This window comes from Lolium perenne, chromosome 5 (genome assembly GCF_019359855.2).
Source record: "Lolium perenne isolate Kyuss_39 chromosome 5, Kyuss_2.0, whole genome shotgun sequence".
In the NCBI taxonomy this organism is placed as follows: Eukaryota; Viridiplantae; Streptophyta; class Magnoliopsida; order Poales; family Poaceae; genus Lolium; species Lolium perenne.
The window spans coordinates 5,970,367-5,986,093 of record NC_067248.2 but is presented as its reverse complement, the minus strand read 5'-3'; the positions used below and the strand labels follow the sequence as shown (position 1 = coordinate 5,986,093).

At 45.4% G+C, this 15,727-nt stretch overlaps 1 protein-coding gene and 1 pseudogene across 1 annotated transcript; one reads left to right on the top strand and one right to left on the bottom strand.

Annotated features, from left to right (window-relative positions):
- The first annotated feature begins 1,589 nt into the window (after positions 1-1,589).
- Positions 1,590-7,773, top strand: LOC139831390 (late blight resistance protein R1-A-like; annotated as a pseudogene).
- Positions 7,774-11,048: 3,275 nt separating this feature from the next.
- Positions 11,049-15,564, bottom strand: LOC127326362 (uncharacterized). Its single transcript, XM_051353235.1, has 7 exons — positions 15,408-15,564; positions 13,673-13,794; positions 12,969-13,008; positions 12,772-12,867; positions 12,454-12,674; positions 12,281-12,370; positions 11,049-11,650 (listed from the first exon to the last, which is right to left on the bottom strand). Exons 2-7 carry the CDS (start codon positions 13,786-13,788, stop codon positions 11,287-11,289), a joined length of 927 nt encoding a protein of 308 aa, XP_051209195.1. The 5' UTR covers positions 13,789-13,794; positions 15,408-15,564; the 3' UTR covers positions 11,049-11,286.
- Positions 15,565-15,727: the final 163 nt, after the last annotated feature.

Sequence of the window (15,727 nt, the reverse complement as noted above, 5' to 3'; positions counted from 1 at the left end):
ATGACGGTTCTCCCATGTAGTGGTGAGGGATAAAGTCGCGATCGAAGAAGAACTTGGGAAAAAACAACTTGCGAATGGAAAGCTTGTGGATGCCAATTTTGTGATCGGCGAACAAGAGTCTCTCAATCAAATACGAAGCATCAAGTCGTTTCTCAAAGAGGCATTTGGCAAAAATGGGAACCAAAAGAGTGTCGATATATTCAAAATGTGGTAGGGCAAAAATTTGTGCATGTAAAAGTTTCCTTTGTAAGGTGTCAAAAATGTGTTGTGTAGCACTGTCCCAAACAAATGGAACAATCAAAAGGCAAGTAATGGCGGTAAAATTGTGGTCAAAATTTGTATGTGCAATGACAAAGTTATGGAGACTTCTAGCTTGGGTGATTATGGTTGGCGTGAGCCGAGTATGGGTATCCTCAAGTTTCAAAGAATTCATTTCCATTGCCATAGATGAAATGAGAAATCCAAAGGAGAGTAACTTTTTGTGTAACAAGTGGCACAAGATGCATAAGGTATCTCTCACATGTATGACATGGTCCTTGAGATTCTCGGAGTGTATGATGATATCATCAAGTCATACAACAAGCATTGTGCCAACATGTGTGCACACAAACCATCGGAAAGAGAAATTGGTCCTCGTATTTGTGGCAACACCAACGGTAAGACTCACATTATCATGCTTGCAAAAGAACCAAGAGAAAGAGAAATTGTTCGGCATGTTCAATGCAAAGCATGGGAAAGGTATTAGAGCCGGGTTCGATCTTGTACTTACTTGTATTATGCTCTCAAGAGCTCGTTTTGTCAACTCGTGCTCAATCGAGGTTACCTAGTTTTAGTTATCATTCAATCACGCACATGTTAAATATAAAAAATGATACACACGTTATATAGACACCGCATCATCCCCCTCCCCCTCCCCCTCATATAGAGATTGAGGTCACGATTGCGAACCATAAATAAAAGTTGGTGTGCATCAATCGGTTTAGTGAAACTATCCTCTATATGGCCTTCAGAGGCAACAAAATTGTAACTTTAACATCTTCTCTCCTAGAGTTGTTAGCATAAACCACCACATTCGTAGCTAAATCTTTATTTTGGTACCACTTTGTGTTTCGGGCGCAAAAAACCACCAGATTTTGACGAGGTTTTCTCAAATAGCACTAAACCATGTCTGAGCGCAAATTGACATGATTTCTGACAGGCCAGGTCCACATGTAAAGCTGACGTGGCAAAATTTTCTTCCAATAAACTAGGCCCCACATGTCAGCATAATTAAAAACACCCTAAATATTTGGAAAAAATCAAAAGTGAAAAGCTCCGGTTGCCCCGCAGCCTCCCTGCACCTCCACCCTGCCGCCGGCGTACTCCGACGATGCAGGTCGCCACCGCAACCCGACAGCGAGTGCCGACGCCGCCCCCCTCCTGCCCCCGCTCTGCTCCAGCGAAGGGGTAGCCGCCGCCACGCCCCCGCTCCCGCTCTGCTCCGTTGAAGGGGTAGCCGCTTGGCAGCGAGCCAGAGGCAGGCCATCGCCGCCACCGCGCCCCTCACCGCCCCCTTCCCCGCTCTGCTCCGCCGAAGGGGTAGCTGGAGCATGGGTACCGCCATCATCCTCTTCCTCCCCGAGGACCTCCCCAATGGCCAGCCAGGACGCCTCCTCAACGGAGCACGGTGTCGCGTCAGTGGGCTGCCTCGACGGAGCACGGCGTCGGTGGGGGCACGAGCACCGCGTCGGTGGGAGGAGCACGGCAGAGGCCATTCTAGACCGAGCACGGTGGCGGAAGGCGGCCACGGCGATGCGGCGGCGGCCAGGCTCGGCGGCGAGACGCGCGCAGCTGCGGCTGGTCTAGGTGGCGTGGAGGGCGGGCACGTCAAGGCGTCGGTGCGCGTGCTCGGAGGCGAGCCAAGCGCGGCTACGGGTGGCGAGGAGGGCGGGCACGGCAAGGCTGCGGTGGGCTCGGCCACGAGGCGACGCGGCTGGGGGGGGATACGATTGGGGGCTCATCCTGGGAGCGGTGTTTTGGAACATGGGTCCATATGCTCCCTATATTTCGAAATGCATCTTACATACATTTTAAATTTAAAAAAATTGAAACTAAAAGTTCGCACGTATATCTTCACGTGTTACGTGCTCACAAAGTCGTTTCATAAAAAATCGACTTATCATGTGACATGTGTAAAAAAGACAAAATTCAGTGCTAAAAATAATGCTTTTCACAAGATAAACTTTCTCTTTTTTATATAGACCACACAAAATATTGGTTTTTCGTGAAACTTGACGAACACGCGTATATTATGGAGATGTACATGTACAATTTTTTGTTCAAATTTTTTGACATTTCGAAATATGATTTTTTGGTACAGGGAGCATACGCACCCGGGAGCCGAATTGAATTTCCGGCTCATCCTCTACTTTTTTTATTTTTATTTATTTTTTGTGTTATTTGACTTTTTTAACTGGACTGACAGGTGGGCTCTAGTCCACCTTGAAAACGGTGTCAATTCATTATCAATTCAGGATTAGGGCCATTTGAGAAAACATCGTCAAAATCTGGTAGTTTTTTGCGTCCGAAACACAAAGTGGTACCAAAATGAAGATTTAGGTGTCAATGTGATGGTTCTATGCTAACAACTCTCTCTCCTAGACAAAATGATAGTCCACATCAACATGCTTCATCAAAGTGTAGAACATCGGGTTTGTCTACATCGGTTATCACTCTATAACACAACAGGATTATCTTGAACAATGCCCAATTCACCAAATGAATATCAAGGTTACCTTGACTTATTGGTTGGGGGGAAACCTCATATGACAAGCTGGAGCAAGTACTCATAGATAAATGTTGAGAATTCGATAGAAAACACACCCAAGTTATGCAAAATGTATACACAAGATGTTTTGTACCGCCGTCTTTTTATTATTCTGAATAGATGTGTGCAATGTGGTGTCTCTACTCGTGATTACATAGTTGGTCAACGATACCGTGGTTGCCGTAGCTGGATGTAATTGGTATCTTCCTAATATTAATATAATCCCTTTATCAAAAAATGTTGTGGTTCAAGTATGAGTCTCAACAGGGGAAAGAACCCCATATTGGGGTCAGATTCCTGACGCTCCACCTTGGTCTAGTACTCATAGTATTAGATACCCCAGTAAAAGATCCAGGACCATGTCAAAACAAGTGGTGTATATTCTTGTCATCGTGACATTAAAAAAACTTTGTACTCACTTGTTGGATGCGCTTTGTGAGGTTGTCTTTCGTAAGAAAAAACACCTCTATGAAGATACCACGTAAACATTTACAATTTTGGTTGTACCTTCATTAGAATTTTGTTTGGGAGAGAAGAGCGGGATCATGTGAAAAGTCGGGAGACATAGGATGGTATGTTCTTGTAGTGCATTAACACAACCTGATGGACAAACATATATATCATCATCTGTTTATGGTTGTAGGGGAAATTTATAAGACTGGCACTTGTCAAAAGAAGTGAAACAAATACACTAGTGCATAGGAATGATTAGTGGTGCCATGAAAAATTTTAGTGTCAATTCAATGAATTTTTATAACAACTAAAAAGACAAATTTTCTGTGTAATATTGTTATCTCTTAGTTTTAATATTCCCATCATAGTTTTCCTGCATTTATAAATACATTTGAGTTTGAGGATGAAATTTTGCAGTCTGTTTGAGAAATGCACATACATAAATATGAGGTCATTTTCAGATTTACACAAAATTTTAATTTGCAACTGATATACCCTTCTCATTCAGTTACTAGTTCTACTTTCTACAGAAACAATATTGAATACAAAAACTTTTGGTAGATACTTAGCAGAACTATGCTATCCATAGACTTGGTATCCATATATGTTGCTGTCTCAAATCTCATGAAGCTACGATTGTTTGCTTATGTAGACCATTTTCTTGTTTTACAGCAAAAACTTCAAACTATATCTAACGTACTTGTGTTGTACGTTATTTAATATTTGGAGTCAATTAATCCTTGGGCACTAATAGAAGTACTAAATGAATAGGCGGGATGATTTCTTTGATAGCCCCGTGGGTTTGAACGATGATATGAAGGCCATTAATGATATGGTGTATGATGAAACGAATCATATCCAAGTGTTCATCTTTATATTAGGCGAGAGTGGTGCTGGAAAGTTCACACTGGCAGATAATGTCTTTTTTCAGTTGAGGAAAAATTTCGAAGTGTATGCTCGATACAATATGCCACCAGATTCCAACACGGAAGTTCTGCTCAATGGAGTCTACCAGCAGGCATATCAGTGTCTGAAGTTATATAATCCAGGTTTTGAGAAGCCGGTGGATCTCCCTAACGATGATACCGCCGCGAAGCTGCGTTGGCTCCTGACCCCTAGAAACCAAGCTGCCTCCAGTAAGAAGTATCTGCTGCTGGTTGTGGGTGGCATATCCTCCATAAACTTCCTCAACTGCCTGAAGGCATGCCTCCCAGATGACAAGGCAGTGGTGCTCATATTGGATACCGAGAGTGAAGAAGTCACACGGCATGCTGATACCATGAACCAAGGTCGCACCAACAAGAACCTTATGTTGAGCCGTTTGGATGAAGCAAGAAGTGGACAACTGTTCTGCTCAAGGGCATTTAGTGGAGAGAAAAACACAAAGGGAAATGCAGAGCCAAGCATGAAGCATGAAAGGGAAGAGAAGACCAAGTACAACAAGACAGTGTACAAAATAACTGGGGGTTATCCTCTTGCTATAGTTCTTCTGGCTGGACTCCTCCGATTCAAAGAGAAGCATGGCCAGTGGGAGGCAAAGCTGCAAGAGCTCAGCCCTCAAGGACCTGGACCTGAACTGCCCGAGGAGAAGTGTGTGAACCCTGCTGCAAGAATGGAAGCTAAGCTCTCCACAACCACAGGAACAGTGATCGACAGGGTATTTTGGGCAAGCTTCGATGACCTCCCCAAAGACATCAAGTCATGCTTTCTCTACTTCGCCGCCTTCGCCAGGCATACCTACATATCCGCCCATGAGATGGTGCGTATGTGGGTTGCCGAGGGGTTCGTCGTGAAGCCGGAGCTGGGCAAGACTATGGAGGAGCAGGGTGAAGATTACCTTAAGGAGCTCGTCTCAAGATGCCTTGTTCAGATCGTGCATGCAAATGCCAGCCGTGGCATTCAGAATGTCAGAGTGCATATGAGACTCCATGGGTTCCTGCGGTCAGAGGTTCGTGAAGCTGGCTTCATTGAGATTCACGACATGCACGATGTTGGGATTTGCCCACGGATCAATCACATCAAACTATACGAACACACACAAAAGAAAAATCTTATCGCCAAGGGTGCGTGTCGCACCCTCAAATTCCCTTTTTTTATTTTCTGATTTTCCCACGTTACAACTTGCGATTACAAACTCACGCAGGTCCTCATGTATATATACACGAGCTGACCGACCTAAAACACCTAAACCGATCAGAACTTTAAATCACGTACTAAACCTACACGGAATCCTAATCCAACGTGAACTAAGACAATACGTATACTAGGACACAACCTGTTGTAGTACTACACGGCTAAGACAACTACTTGGGAACTTGATGATTTTCCAAACGACGTGACTAACACAATCTAACTAGACTCAAACTTAATTAGGCAAGATTATCTAACAATCTCTCCCTAATCTTGACTTGCCATCTCCTCGTGCTCCTCCCGATCTTGACCTCCGCAGCTTCACGTCACGTCTTCATCATCTTCATTGTCATGTCCGTACAGTCAGTATGACCACGCAGGAAACATGCAGTGCACCTCTGCTCTGCTATGCTTTGCCACCGCCATTGATCGGCCTCCCGCACTCGGTTCGCACATATGTGCCAGCGCTATTGCGGTCCTCACACTCGGTTCGCACCATACTCCTCTTGTACTTGCGCACAGTAGCTTCTCCTCCTACTGCACACACACCTCCTCGCTTTACGGTAGCTTTCCCTACCACCGTCCGCCTTCGGCATCGCACCAAACCCTGCTGGCCGCAACCAGGACGCTCCACGAGGACATGGACATAACTCACGGAACACCGTGCACACCTCACACACTTGACACGCTTCAACTGCAACAAATCTTCACGGAGACGAGCACTTGGAAACAACGACGACTCACTGACACGACGATGACCGCACGTGTAGACGTGCACACACTTGACTCTTTGACTCATCCGACTCCTCCGAAGACGATCTTGACGAGACTCCCGGCACCGCACCTCGGCACCACCTCTCCCGTCAACGATCATCCGCAGCTCCACCACCTTGCGACGACAACTCTCCACCGTCTCCTCCTTGTCGTTCCGCCGAACGACGATCGCCCGCCCCGAGGCGCTAGTCGGGTCGCCTCCCCGGGGCAAGCGTGGCTTCAAATCTTCGACCTCGCTCTGATACCAATTGTTGGGATTTGCCCACGGATCAATCACATCAAACTATACGAACACACACACAAGAAAAATCTTATCGCCAAGGGTGCGTGTCGCACCCTCAAATTCCCTTTTTTTTATTTTCTGATTTTCCCACGTTACAACTTACGATTACAAACTCACGCAGGTCCTCATGTATATATACACGAGCTGACCGACCTAAAACACCTAAACCGATCAGAACTTTAAATCACGTACTAAACCTACACGGAATCCTAATCCAACGTGAACTAAAACAATACGTATACTAGGACACAACCTGTTGTAGTACTACACGGCTAAGACAACTACTTGGGAACTTGATGATTTTCCAAACGACGTGACTAACACAATCTAACTAGACTCAAACTTAATTAGGCAAGATTATCTAACACACGATGCATTTGTTCCACAGTCTGCTCGCCGAATCGCTTTCAAGAGTTTTGACAGCAGATACACCATGCCTAGAAACAAGTTCCCTAAGCTGTGTTCCTTCATATGCAACGTCGCCGAAGGAGACAAGAGTAGTGCCAACACCGATGACAGTGGCAACACTACTTCACGGTGGAGATGCGCTGGTGGAGCCGATGTAAAAAATTAAGATATGGACGACATCAAGTTCCTTAATGAGTCCAAATTCCTCCGTGTAATCTCCATAGTGGGACTGAAGCTGGAGAAATTGCCCAAGGAAATCGGTGACCTGATCCACTTGCGATATCTTCTTGTTCGCAGCAGCCACCTCAAGGCTCTCTCATCGGACATAAGAAGATTGCTCAACCTGCAGACACTGGACATAAGGAAGACCAAAGTGGAGACGATTGACCCAGGATTCTGGAGGATTAAGGTGCTGCGGCATGTGCTCGCAGAAATCCTCACTCTGCCAGAGTCACTCGAGGAAAAACTGGGTGAGCTGCAAACGCTACATGGTGTACATCCTGCAATGTCCAGTAATTGGAGTCAACAGAATTGCCCACTTCACAAGATGACCAACCTCCGATCACTGGAGCTGCATGGATTCGTGGATGCTACACACGGTGCTGCACTTGACAATGCTCTCGCAAAGATGCATCTCCTTGGCCACTTGAAGCTGAAAGGTGATATTATCCCTAAATGTGTCTTCGTAGGAAGGTGCCTCGAAAACCTTCAGACGACACAACTGGATGGAACGCTCCGCTGGCCTACGACCGACCAAGAGATAAAAGATATTCGCAAGCTCCGACCAAACCTAATGGAGGTGGCACTTGAAGGAAGCAACGATGCGGCCACAGAACTAGAGCTGATAGGCTACAAGCGTGTGCCACGGCGATTCAAACCAGTTTATCGGCTCCCCCATTACCTGCCAACCTTCAGATGATCTTCTTTTTTCGATAAAGGATGCTTTCATTACTTTTATAAGCAATTACATCCAGCCTCTGCATAACCAGGATGCACACAGCCGTTATGTTGTCTCAGGTTCAAAAAGATTAAAAAAAAAAAGATAAAAAAAAACTAGGCGAGATACATATCGGAACGATGAATCATATAACGCCTAAGGAGTAGGTGGGGCATCTATCCGTAGACTATGCTGCCACCCATGTTGAGAAAAAGTATCCCTCGCCGTATCCTCCAACCGTGTACAGACCTCCGTAAACAGGTCTCGGTTCTCCACTCGCTGAAGAGGTAACCACGAACGGAGAATACATGTACATCTGTAGATGACCTGCAACAAAGAGCAATTTATATCATTAAAAATCTTGTCATTTCTACATAGCCAAAGCGCCCAGATAACTGCTAGCGCCCCCACCCTAAGAAGCAACTTAAACCTTGAATCGACACCATGAAGCCAATTGCCAAAGACATTGGCAACACTAGTTGGAGGATACAGGGTAGACGCTACTTGGATGACTGACCATATAGATCTCGCGAACTGGCATTGGAAGAATAAGTGTTTGATTGTTTCGTCCTGATGACAGAAAACACATCGAGTACTCCCATGCCAATTACGCTTAACAAGATTGTCTTTGGTGAGAATTACCCCTCGACGAAGATACCATCCAAAAATTTTAATTTTTAATGGTATCTTCATCTTCCAAATCTTCTTATTATTATCAACTGGTAAATCAGAAAGAAGGATCGCGTTGTAGAAAGATTTTACAGAGAAAGCACCATTGGCATGAAGGTTCCATCTAAATTCGTCTGGTTCGTCCGATAATTGAATATGTCCGAGCCGTTCAATTAAGGTATTCCATGCCACAAGCCTTTGTCCAAGTAAAACCCGTCTGAACGTCACATTCGGAGGTGAGGTAGTCATTACAGTAGCAATGGTATCACCTTGACGGCGAGCAATCCTATAAAGAGCTGGATACTGTTCACTTAAGGGTGCATTGTCAAGCCAAGCATCTTCCCAGAACCGTATTTGTGCTCTATTCCTGATTGAGAAAGTGCCATGGCGGAAAAAATCATTTTTTGTCGCCATTAGCCCGGCCCAGAAGTGAGAATCCCCTGGTTTCCAAACCATTTGGGATAATGTCTTCGAACCGATATACTTTCTCCGAAGAATAGTCTGCCAAGTCCCATCCTCAGTGAGGAGCTTAAACAGCCATTTACCCAGTAGAGCTGAATTCTTGACTTCCAAGTCATGAACTCCAAGCCCTCCTTGGTCTTTGGGACTACAAACTATACTCTACTTAACCAGTCGATATTTCTTTTTCTTGATGTCCCCTTGCCAAAAGAATCTGGAACGATAGTAATCGAGTTTATGCAGAATTCCTTTTGGTAGGATGAAAAATGATAGCATATACAGTACCATATTTGTGAGTACCGAATTAATGAGTACCAATCTTCCACCTAGGGACAGCAACTTGCCTTTCCAACTACTAAGGCGTTTTTGTAGTCTTTCTTCCACTAATTTCCATTCCGCGATTGTAAGTCTCCGATAATGAATCGGAATACCCAAATAACGAATCGGAAATTGGCCTTGCCCGCAACCAAACAACTCTATATACAGAGTCATGTCATTTTGGGCATCACCGAAACAGAACAATTCGCTTTTATGGAAATTGATTTTCAATCCTGACAATTGCTCAAAAGCGCCAAAATTAATTTCAAATTTTGAGCTTTTTCAAGATCATGCTCCATAAACAGAATTGTATCATCGGCATATTGAAGTATAGATAAGCCACCATCAACTAGATGTGGAATCACTCCTTCAATCTGGCCATCAGCCTTAGCTCGCTCTATGAGTATAGCCAGAATATCCGCTACAATGTTAAACAACATCGGTGATAACGGATCCCCTTGGCGTAACCCTTTTCGTGTTTGGAAATAGTGATCGGTGTCATCATTAACCCGGATTGCGACACTACCTCCATACACAAAATCATTTATCAGAGCGCGCCACTCTGGAGAAAAACCTTTCATCCTGAGTGTTTGCTGTAGAAACGACCACTTAACTTTATCATACGCCTTTTCAAAATCTAGTTTTAAAATAACCCCATTTAATTTCTTAGAATGCATCTCATGTACCGTCTCATGCAAGACCGCCACTCTATCAAGGATGTTCCTTCCTTGCATAAAGGCACGGAACGGGACGGCCCGGCCATGGGACCAGCGGCGCCCTGAGACACCACGTCGACAAAAGATCGGCGAAGTGGAGCGCGCTCGAGAGAAGCAGACGACGGCGAGGATCTCGGGCGTGGGTCAGGAGGTAGGGGCGGCGGCGAAGATGGATGCGAGGCGGTGGAGGCGTGGCTACGCCGGTGAAGATGGATGATCTTCTACGGAAGAATGATAACCTTTCTTGGTTCTCATTTGCCCAGTTAAATGTTTCGAAACAGTCTGACTGTATTGTGACTTGTTTGTTTCGAATCTCTATTTCTTCTTTTTTTTTCTTTTTTTTTTTTGAAACTGAAATCTCTATTTCTTCATGCTTTGTATGTTGCCGTTGTCATCAAATAAAAGCAAGAAAGGGCGTATGGATTCAAATGCGCCTAAGTTTGCATACTTTAAAAAAACAGAGCCAAAAGCTTTATCCCAGTCTATTAATAAATCTATTAGTTAAGAAGAAGTGGTTGGACAACATTGTCTGAAAATAAATAATTAAATAATTGTATACGGTATTATTTCACCCAAGCGCTTAGCTCTCGTGGTTACCAACAAACAGGAGATTTGATGACCCCCACAGTTCGTCTGCCTTTGATTGTAAGCCCCCTTCTTCGCATGTGTAGGGTGTCCGAGGGCTCGGCTACAGCAGCCATGTTGGGTCAGCAGCTACTCACGGTTGGGACGTGCCAACGAAAGGTAGGAGGAACAGAAGAAGCCAAACTCCTCCGTAATTAGAACAATATCTTGATTAATAGCTTAATGAAGAGATAAACAGGGAAAGAAGGGGGGGGGGGGGGGTTGTCATGCCAAAACACCATCAAATATTGTCATTTCGGCAGGGGCATGAACAAACTACAGTACACCTGTTGGGTTCGATCCCATCTACACCATCAAGCATCAAATCTTCCTGCCACATTAGCATTGTCTCACCATTAATCCCTCGAGCCCATAACATTGACAATCCTCAGAAGATCATAATAAGCACGAAACATTATGGAATACAGATGAAGCAAAATCATCAACCCATTGTGCCCAACACATTGAAGATACTCGAAATATCATAATAAGCACACAACATTATTAGTCTAATAAAATACAGATGAACCAAAATTATCCCAGTGCAACTTAGTACAACAGACATTAGTCTTCCCGCAAAGTACCAATACCAGAATGCAGAGTTGTACAAATTCAAATAAAAACTCATACAGTTAAGTCTTTCTTCAACATGACCATAAGAAAAGCATAGCCAGCACAGGAGCAAGCCGCCACGCTACCATTCCCCCTCTTAACCCCCACCTGGCGACGCGCTTCCTCCAGGAGAAGCGGCACGGTCGTTGCCGCCATTGTTGTCCTCTCCGCCCCTTGGGCTAGGGCTACGGCCATTTGCGGCAGGGCTCATGTCACGGTCACCCCTTGCTGGGCTCCTGCTGTTGTCCCTCGGCGCAGGGCTCCTGCTGCCGTTGGGGGTAGGGCTGCGGGCCCTGCCCTTGGCGGGTGAAGGGCTGCGACTCTTCATAGGGCTGCGGCTGTCGCGACGGGGACTCTTCGCAGGGCTGCGGCTGTCGCGGGGGCTACGCCTTGGGCTTGGGCTGCGGCTGTCGCGGGGGCTCCTTGACCGCCTCTCATCCCTCCTTGGTGAAACAGAGCGGCTGTGTAGGGCAATGGATGTTATACTGTCAGTGTTACATACAAAATGCAGATAACATGCCAAGGGGAAATAACAGTACCACCCATTTTTTACCTTATTTGTATTATCTTTTAACACATATTTTGTTTAAAAAGCAACATCTAGATAAAACTGAAAACCCCTGGTCCACATAAGGTAAACCAACTTAAGACAGAAGTTCTATTATGCAGTGTTGCAGAATAAGCATGACTCTACATAAAAGTTAATTCCTACGTTCAACCGACTTCCGTTCCAAAATAAATGTCACAACTTTATCTAGATACGGATGGATCTACAAACAAAACTGCGACACTTATTTTAGAGCAGAGGTAGAACTATGCACACATAATACTATAATAGCAGCAAATGAAACTAGACCGGATCTGATAGGCACCTAAGATGTGCTTAAGAGGAGAACAGTTCGTACAGACAGCATGCACGAGAGAAACATCATGACAGTTGGACGAAGTAGATCCTAGACACATAGTTTGGAAGAAAAACCATGCCAGTCCCGTGTACATAAACTTCAGACTCCACGGATCATTACGACAAGCAAATCATGCCATAGAAATCAACAAAAGGAAGCACGTAAATTTCCAAAACAAATACATACCTGTAGCTCCTGCTACGGCTCCTGCTGTAGCTCCTATCGCGGACCCTTCCGCGACGAGGTGATGGAGATCTGGAGTAACTCTTTCCACGCCTGTTTTTATCAAGGGGACTAAATTCATATATGCTCTATTTATAACAGAAAATTATAACAAGAAAAGACACCTCAGGACATACTTTAGGTTCTTAGGGCTGTTCTGACAGTCCCTTTCTATATGGCCACCATCTCCACAACGGTAGCACCTATTTTTCCAGTCGCCAGCTTTGCAGTCACGAGCCCAGTGGCCATCAATTCCACAGTTAAAGCAACGGCCAGAACCAGGAGGAGGTCCCCGACCCATATATTCACGGTCACCACCACGGTCACGGGACCCAGACCCTCCTTGGCCACGGGGAACCTAACATTAAAATGAAGATTGTAATCAGAAAGCGTGAAAACAAAAAATCTGCATCATTACGCAAACATATATCATAGGTGAGAAACATTAGGATTACCCCTTTAGCAAACTCAACAATCATGCGGCTTCCATCAAAGTCACGCCCATCAAGGTTGTACCTTGCATCATCAGCATCCCTGGCATCACTAAACTCCTGCAGTATGATTTAGCAAAGAAAAGGAGTGGCACCAATGTGAAACAGCAGATATGCGAACTAAAACGTTAAAAACAAGGTGAAAGAGAGCAGTTACTTACAACAAACGCAAACTCATGCTTCATATCCACATGTCGCACTCTGCGGAAATAGTTTCCAGAAATAGCAACACCGTCAAGACGCAAGTAGAGAAATGTATCACCATGCATACCGAACTAAACACCAGGCGCGATTGCGACCTCCATTTAAAACAGTCAATAGATTTTATCAAAACATTCGCCAAAGTCTGCTAGCAACTTCGGGAGAATAGCCACCGATTCCACCTAGGGCACCCTCCCACCAATCCACCATGGACTCCGAGGTTGGGAAAGCCCCAGAACCTTCAACAATATCATCCAAATTATTAACATGAACGGCTTGTGGATATATTTGATGGCAAGAAAATTAATGTGGGAGAACAATGACAAGGTGCTGGCTTAGACGTCTTGTATGGAATAGCATTGCCTCAATGTAACCATGTGGAGAAAATTCAGTTGCCTCTGAATTTCTGTTCTACTACATGCTTTTAGAATACCAGAAGCAAAGCACGTGCCTATTTGACTGCAAGCTAGGCACACAGAATTCACATAGGTGTGATATGCAACCCATCAAGATCCATCCAACCACGGTATAAGAAACTAGTACTACTTCTGATATTTGTGGAGGGCCTTATCCCTCCTAATGCAAGAAAGAAAAAAACAGCTTTGACTGAAAGAATCCTGCTCAATGAACACAGGAACATTTAGGCGCCCAACTTGCTGCTCACCTCCCATATCTGGCGAAGAGGTCCTCAAGGTCTCTGGTCCGTGTCCGCGAGGAGAGACGGCCCACGTAGAGCCTCGTGCTACCGCTGTAGCGGTCGCGCTCATCGTAGCGAGGCATCTTGCGCTGCAGCCACAACAGCAAACAAAAATATCTGAAATGTTAGAGCAACCACCAAAATCATGCATAGGAACAATAAACAACCAGCAAGGCAGAACAAGCCCCATCTCGCGCAGAAGCAACTGAACTGATCTACCACAAATCTAACTTGACAGCGTGTTTGGTTGGGTGGAGTTAGAAGTAGGAAATCCGTTGATTGGTTCATTGTAATGGGGGTTGAGGAGGGAAAGGGAAGGGGAATTAAGGACCTCAACTCCCCTTGATCTTTTCCCTGGTAGGAGCAGGTAATTCGATTGGGGATTGAGAATCTAGGAAGCACAGATACTTGGATACGTATCTGATACGTGATACGAGGATACCGCGATACGGCAGTTTTTCAAAAATGTAGATACGGGGATACGTTCATATATATGTAAATATTTAGAAAAATAAAGAAATTAAATATTTCTCATAGGATTAACATGGATGTGGATGTTTTCCTCCACATCCAACATAGATATTTTAATAATTAAAGAAGTAAAATTCATCTCTAGAAATCACACGAATCAATAGCTAGTAGTTGGGATGCATTTCATGTAGTTGTTGCCGTTGTACATGCTCTAGCTCGAGCTCCCAACTGAAGATCTGTTTGATGGGATGTACTAGCACTAGTCATTGCTTATCTGAATGGAGAAGGAATGAATTCATAGATAAAAATCAATTGTTCGATAGGGATGGGGTGAAGTGGGAGGATCAGTGGTAGAAGATGAGTGGACGGTGGGCTGGCTCAAGTACCCCTCGAGTATCACTCGAGTATCCTTTGGGTATCCCTCATGTGTCCATAATTTTCTTATTTTTCTTTAATTAAAAAATTAGAAGATACGTACGGGATACGTATCGGGAAGTATCCGGGCAGTATCCCGTATCCGAGCAGTATCCGATACCGGTACGGCAGAAAAGCAAAGTATCTGCGCTTCATAGTTGAGAATTGAAAAAAAAATTGTCATGGTTTCACCGCCTGCCGCACACAGAAGCGGGCCGCCTGAACGAGAAGTGTCGACGGCACCGGCAAGTTTCTGCAATATGCACAAGTGACCGCTTGGGAGACGGGCGTACGGCAGATTCTCCTTGATCGAGAATGATGCGGTGGTGCAGCACACTTTCCCGAGGTTGCTCTTGGTTGTAGTTCAGGAGAAGTGGATCTCCGCCTGCTCCTCAGAGGTCAGAGCAAAGTTGAGGACGCTGCTCTTTTCCATGGTCGTGCGCCTCAGGTCAGTTCCAGGTAGAGGCGACCAAGGACATCAGAACAGCTAGAATGCATGAACCTTGCTGTCGAATTCTCAGCAGTAATTCTCGCGACACACCAAACATGGGATTATGACTAATAATCAAACTCTCAACGGAACCGCCCTCAAGGGAGCCCCGCTCCAAATCCCCCGAAGTTGCCAAACACGCTGTGACCGTGAGCAGCAGCATACAGCCAGGCGACCTAGAGAAATTGTTCTACATACATACACACGCGCGCGCCCTAGGTAAAATGGTAGCATCTCGCGACGCGAGATAGAAGAGAAATTAAGCCAAGATGCGGGCAGGTCCGGCCTTAAGGTAGCCGGTGGGAAGCTGGAGAACGAGGCCCTGACCTGGGCAGCGGCGAGCCGGGGTAGAAGGTTGAGGCGGCGTAGATCTGCTGGCGGAGGAGCTCGGTAGACGGCTGCGGCGGCGGCGGCGGCGGGAGGTGAAACCCTAGCCGCTTGTGGCACGGGAGAGAGGGCCGAGACAGTGTTTTTGATATGGGCTTGGGTTTGTACTACTGGGCTCGGGTCAGCTGGGCACACGGTGGTGGCAGGTTGAGGTAATTTCGTCAAATGTGAGAGGGCATTTCTGCCATTCCAGATTTTATTCCTGATGAAAACGATGACACCAATGCCTGACAAAGAGAAAAAGATATTTACAATAATAC

Excerpts from the sequence above, each read along its gene's own strand:
- LOC127326362 (XM_051353235.1), bottom strand. The coding sequence starts at position 13,788 with ATGCCTCGCTACGATGAGCGCGACCGCTACAGCGGTAGCACGAGGCTC. Across the intron at positions 13,009-13,672 it reads CTCTTCGCCAGATATGGGAG|AGTGCGACATGTGGATATGA; the intron begins GTGAGCAGCAAG and ends CTATTTCCGCAG. Across the intron at positions 12,675-12,771 it reads TTGTTGAGTTTGCTAAAGGG|GTTCCCCGTGGCCAAGGAGG; the intron begins GTAATCCTAATG and ends TTTTAATGTTAG.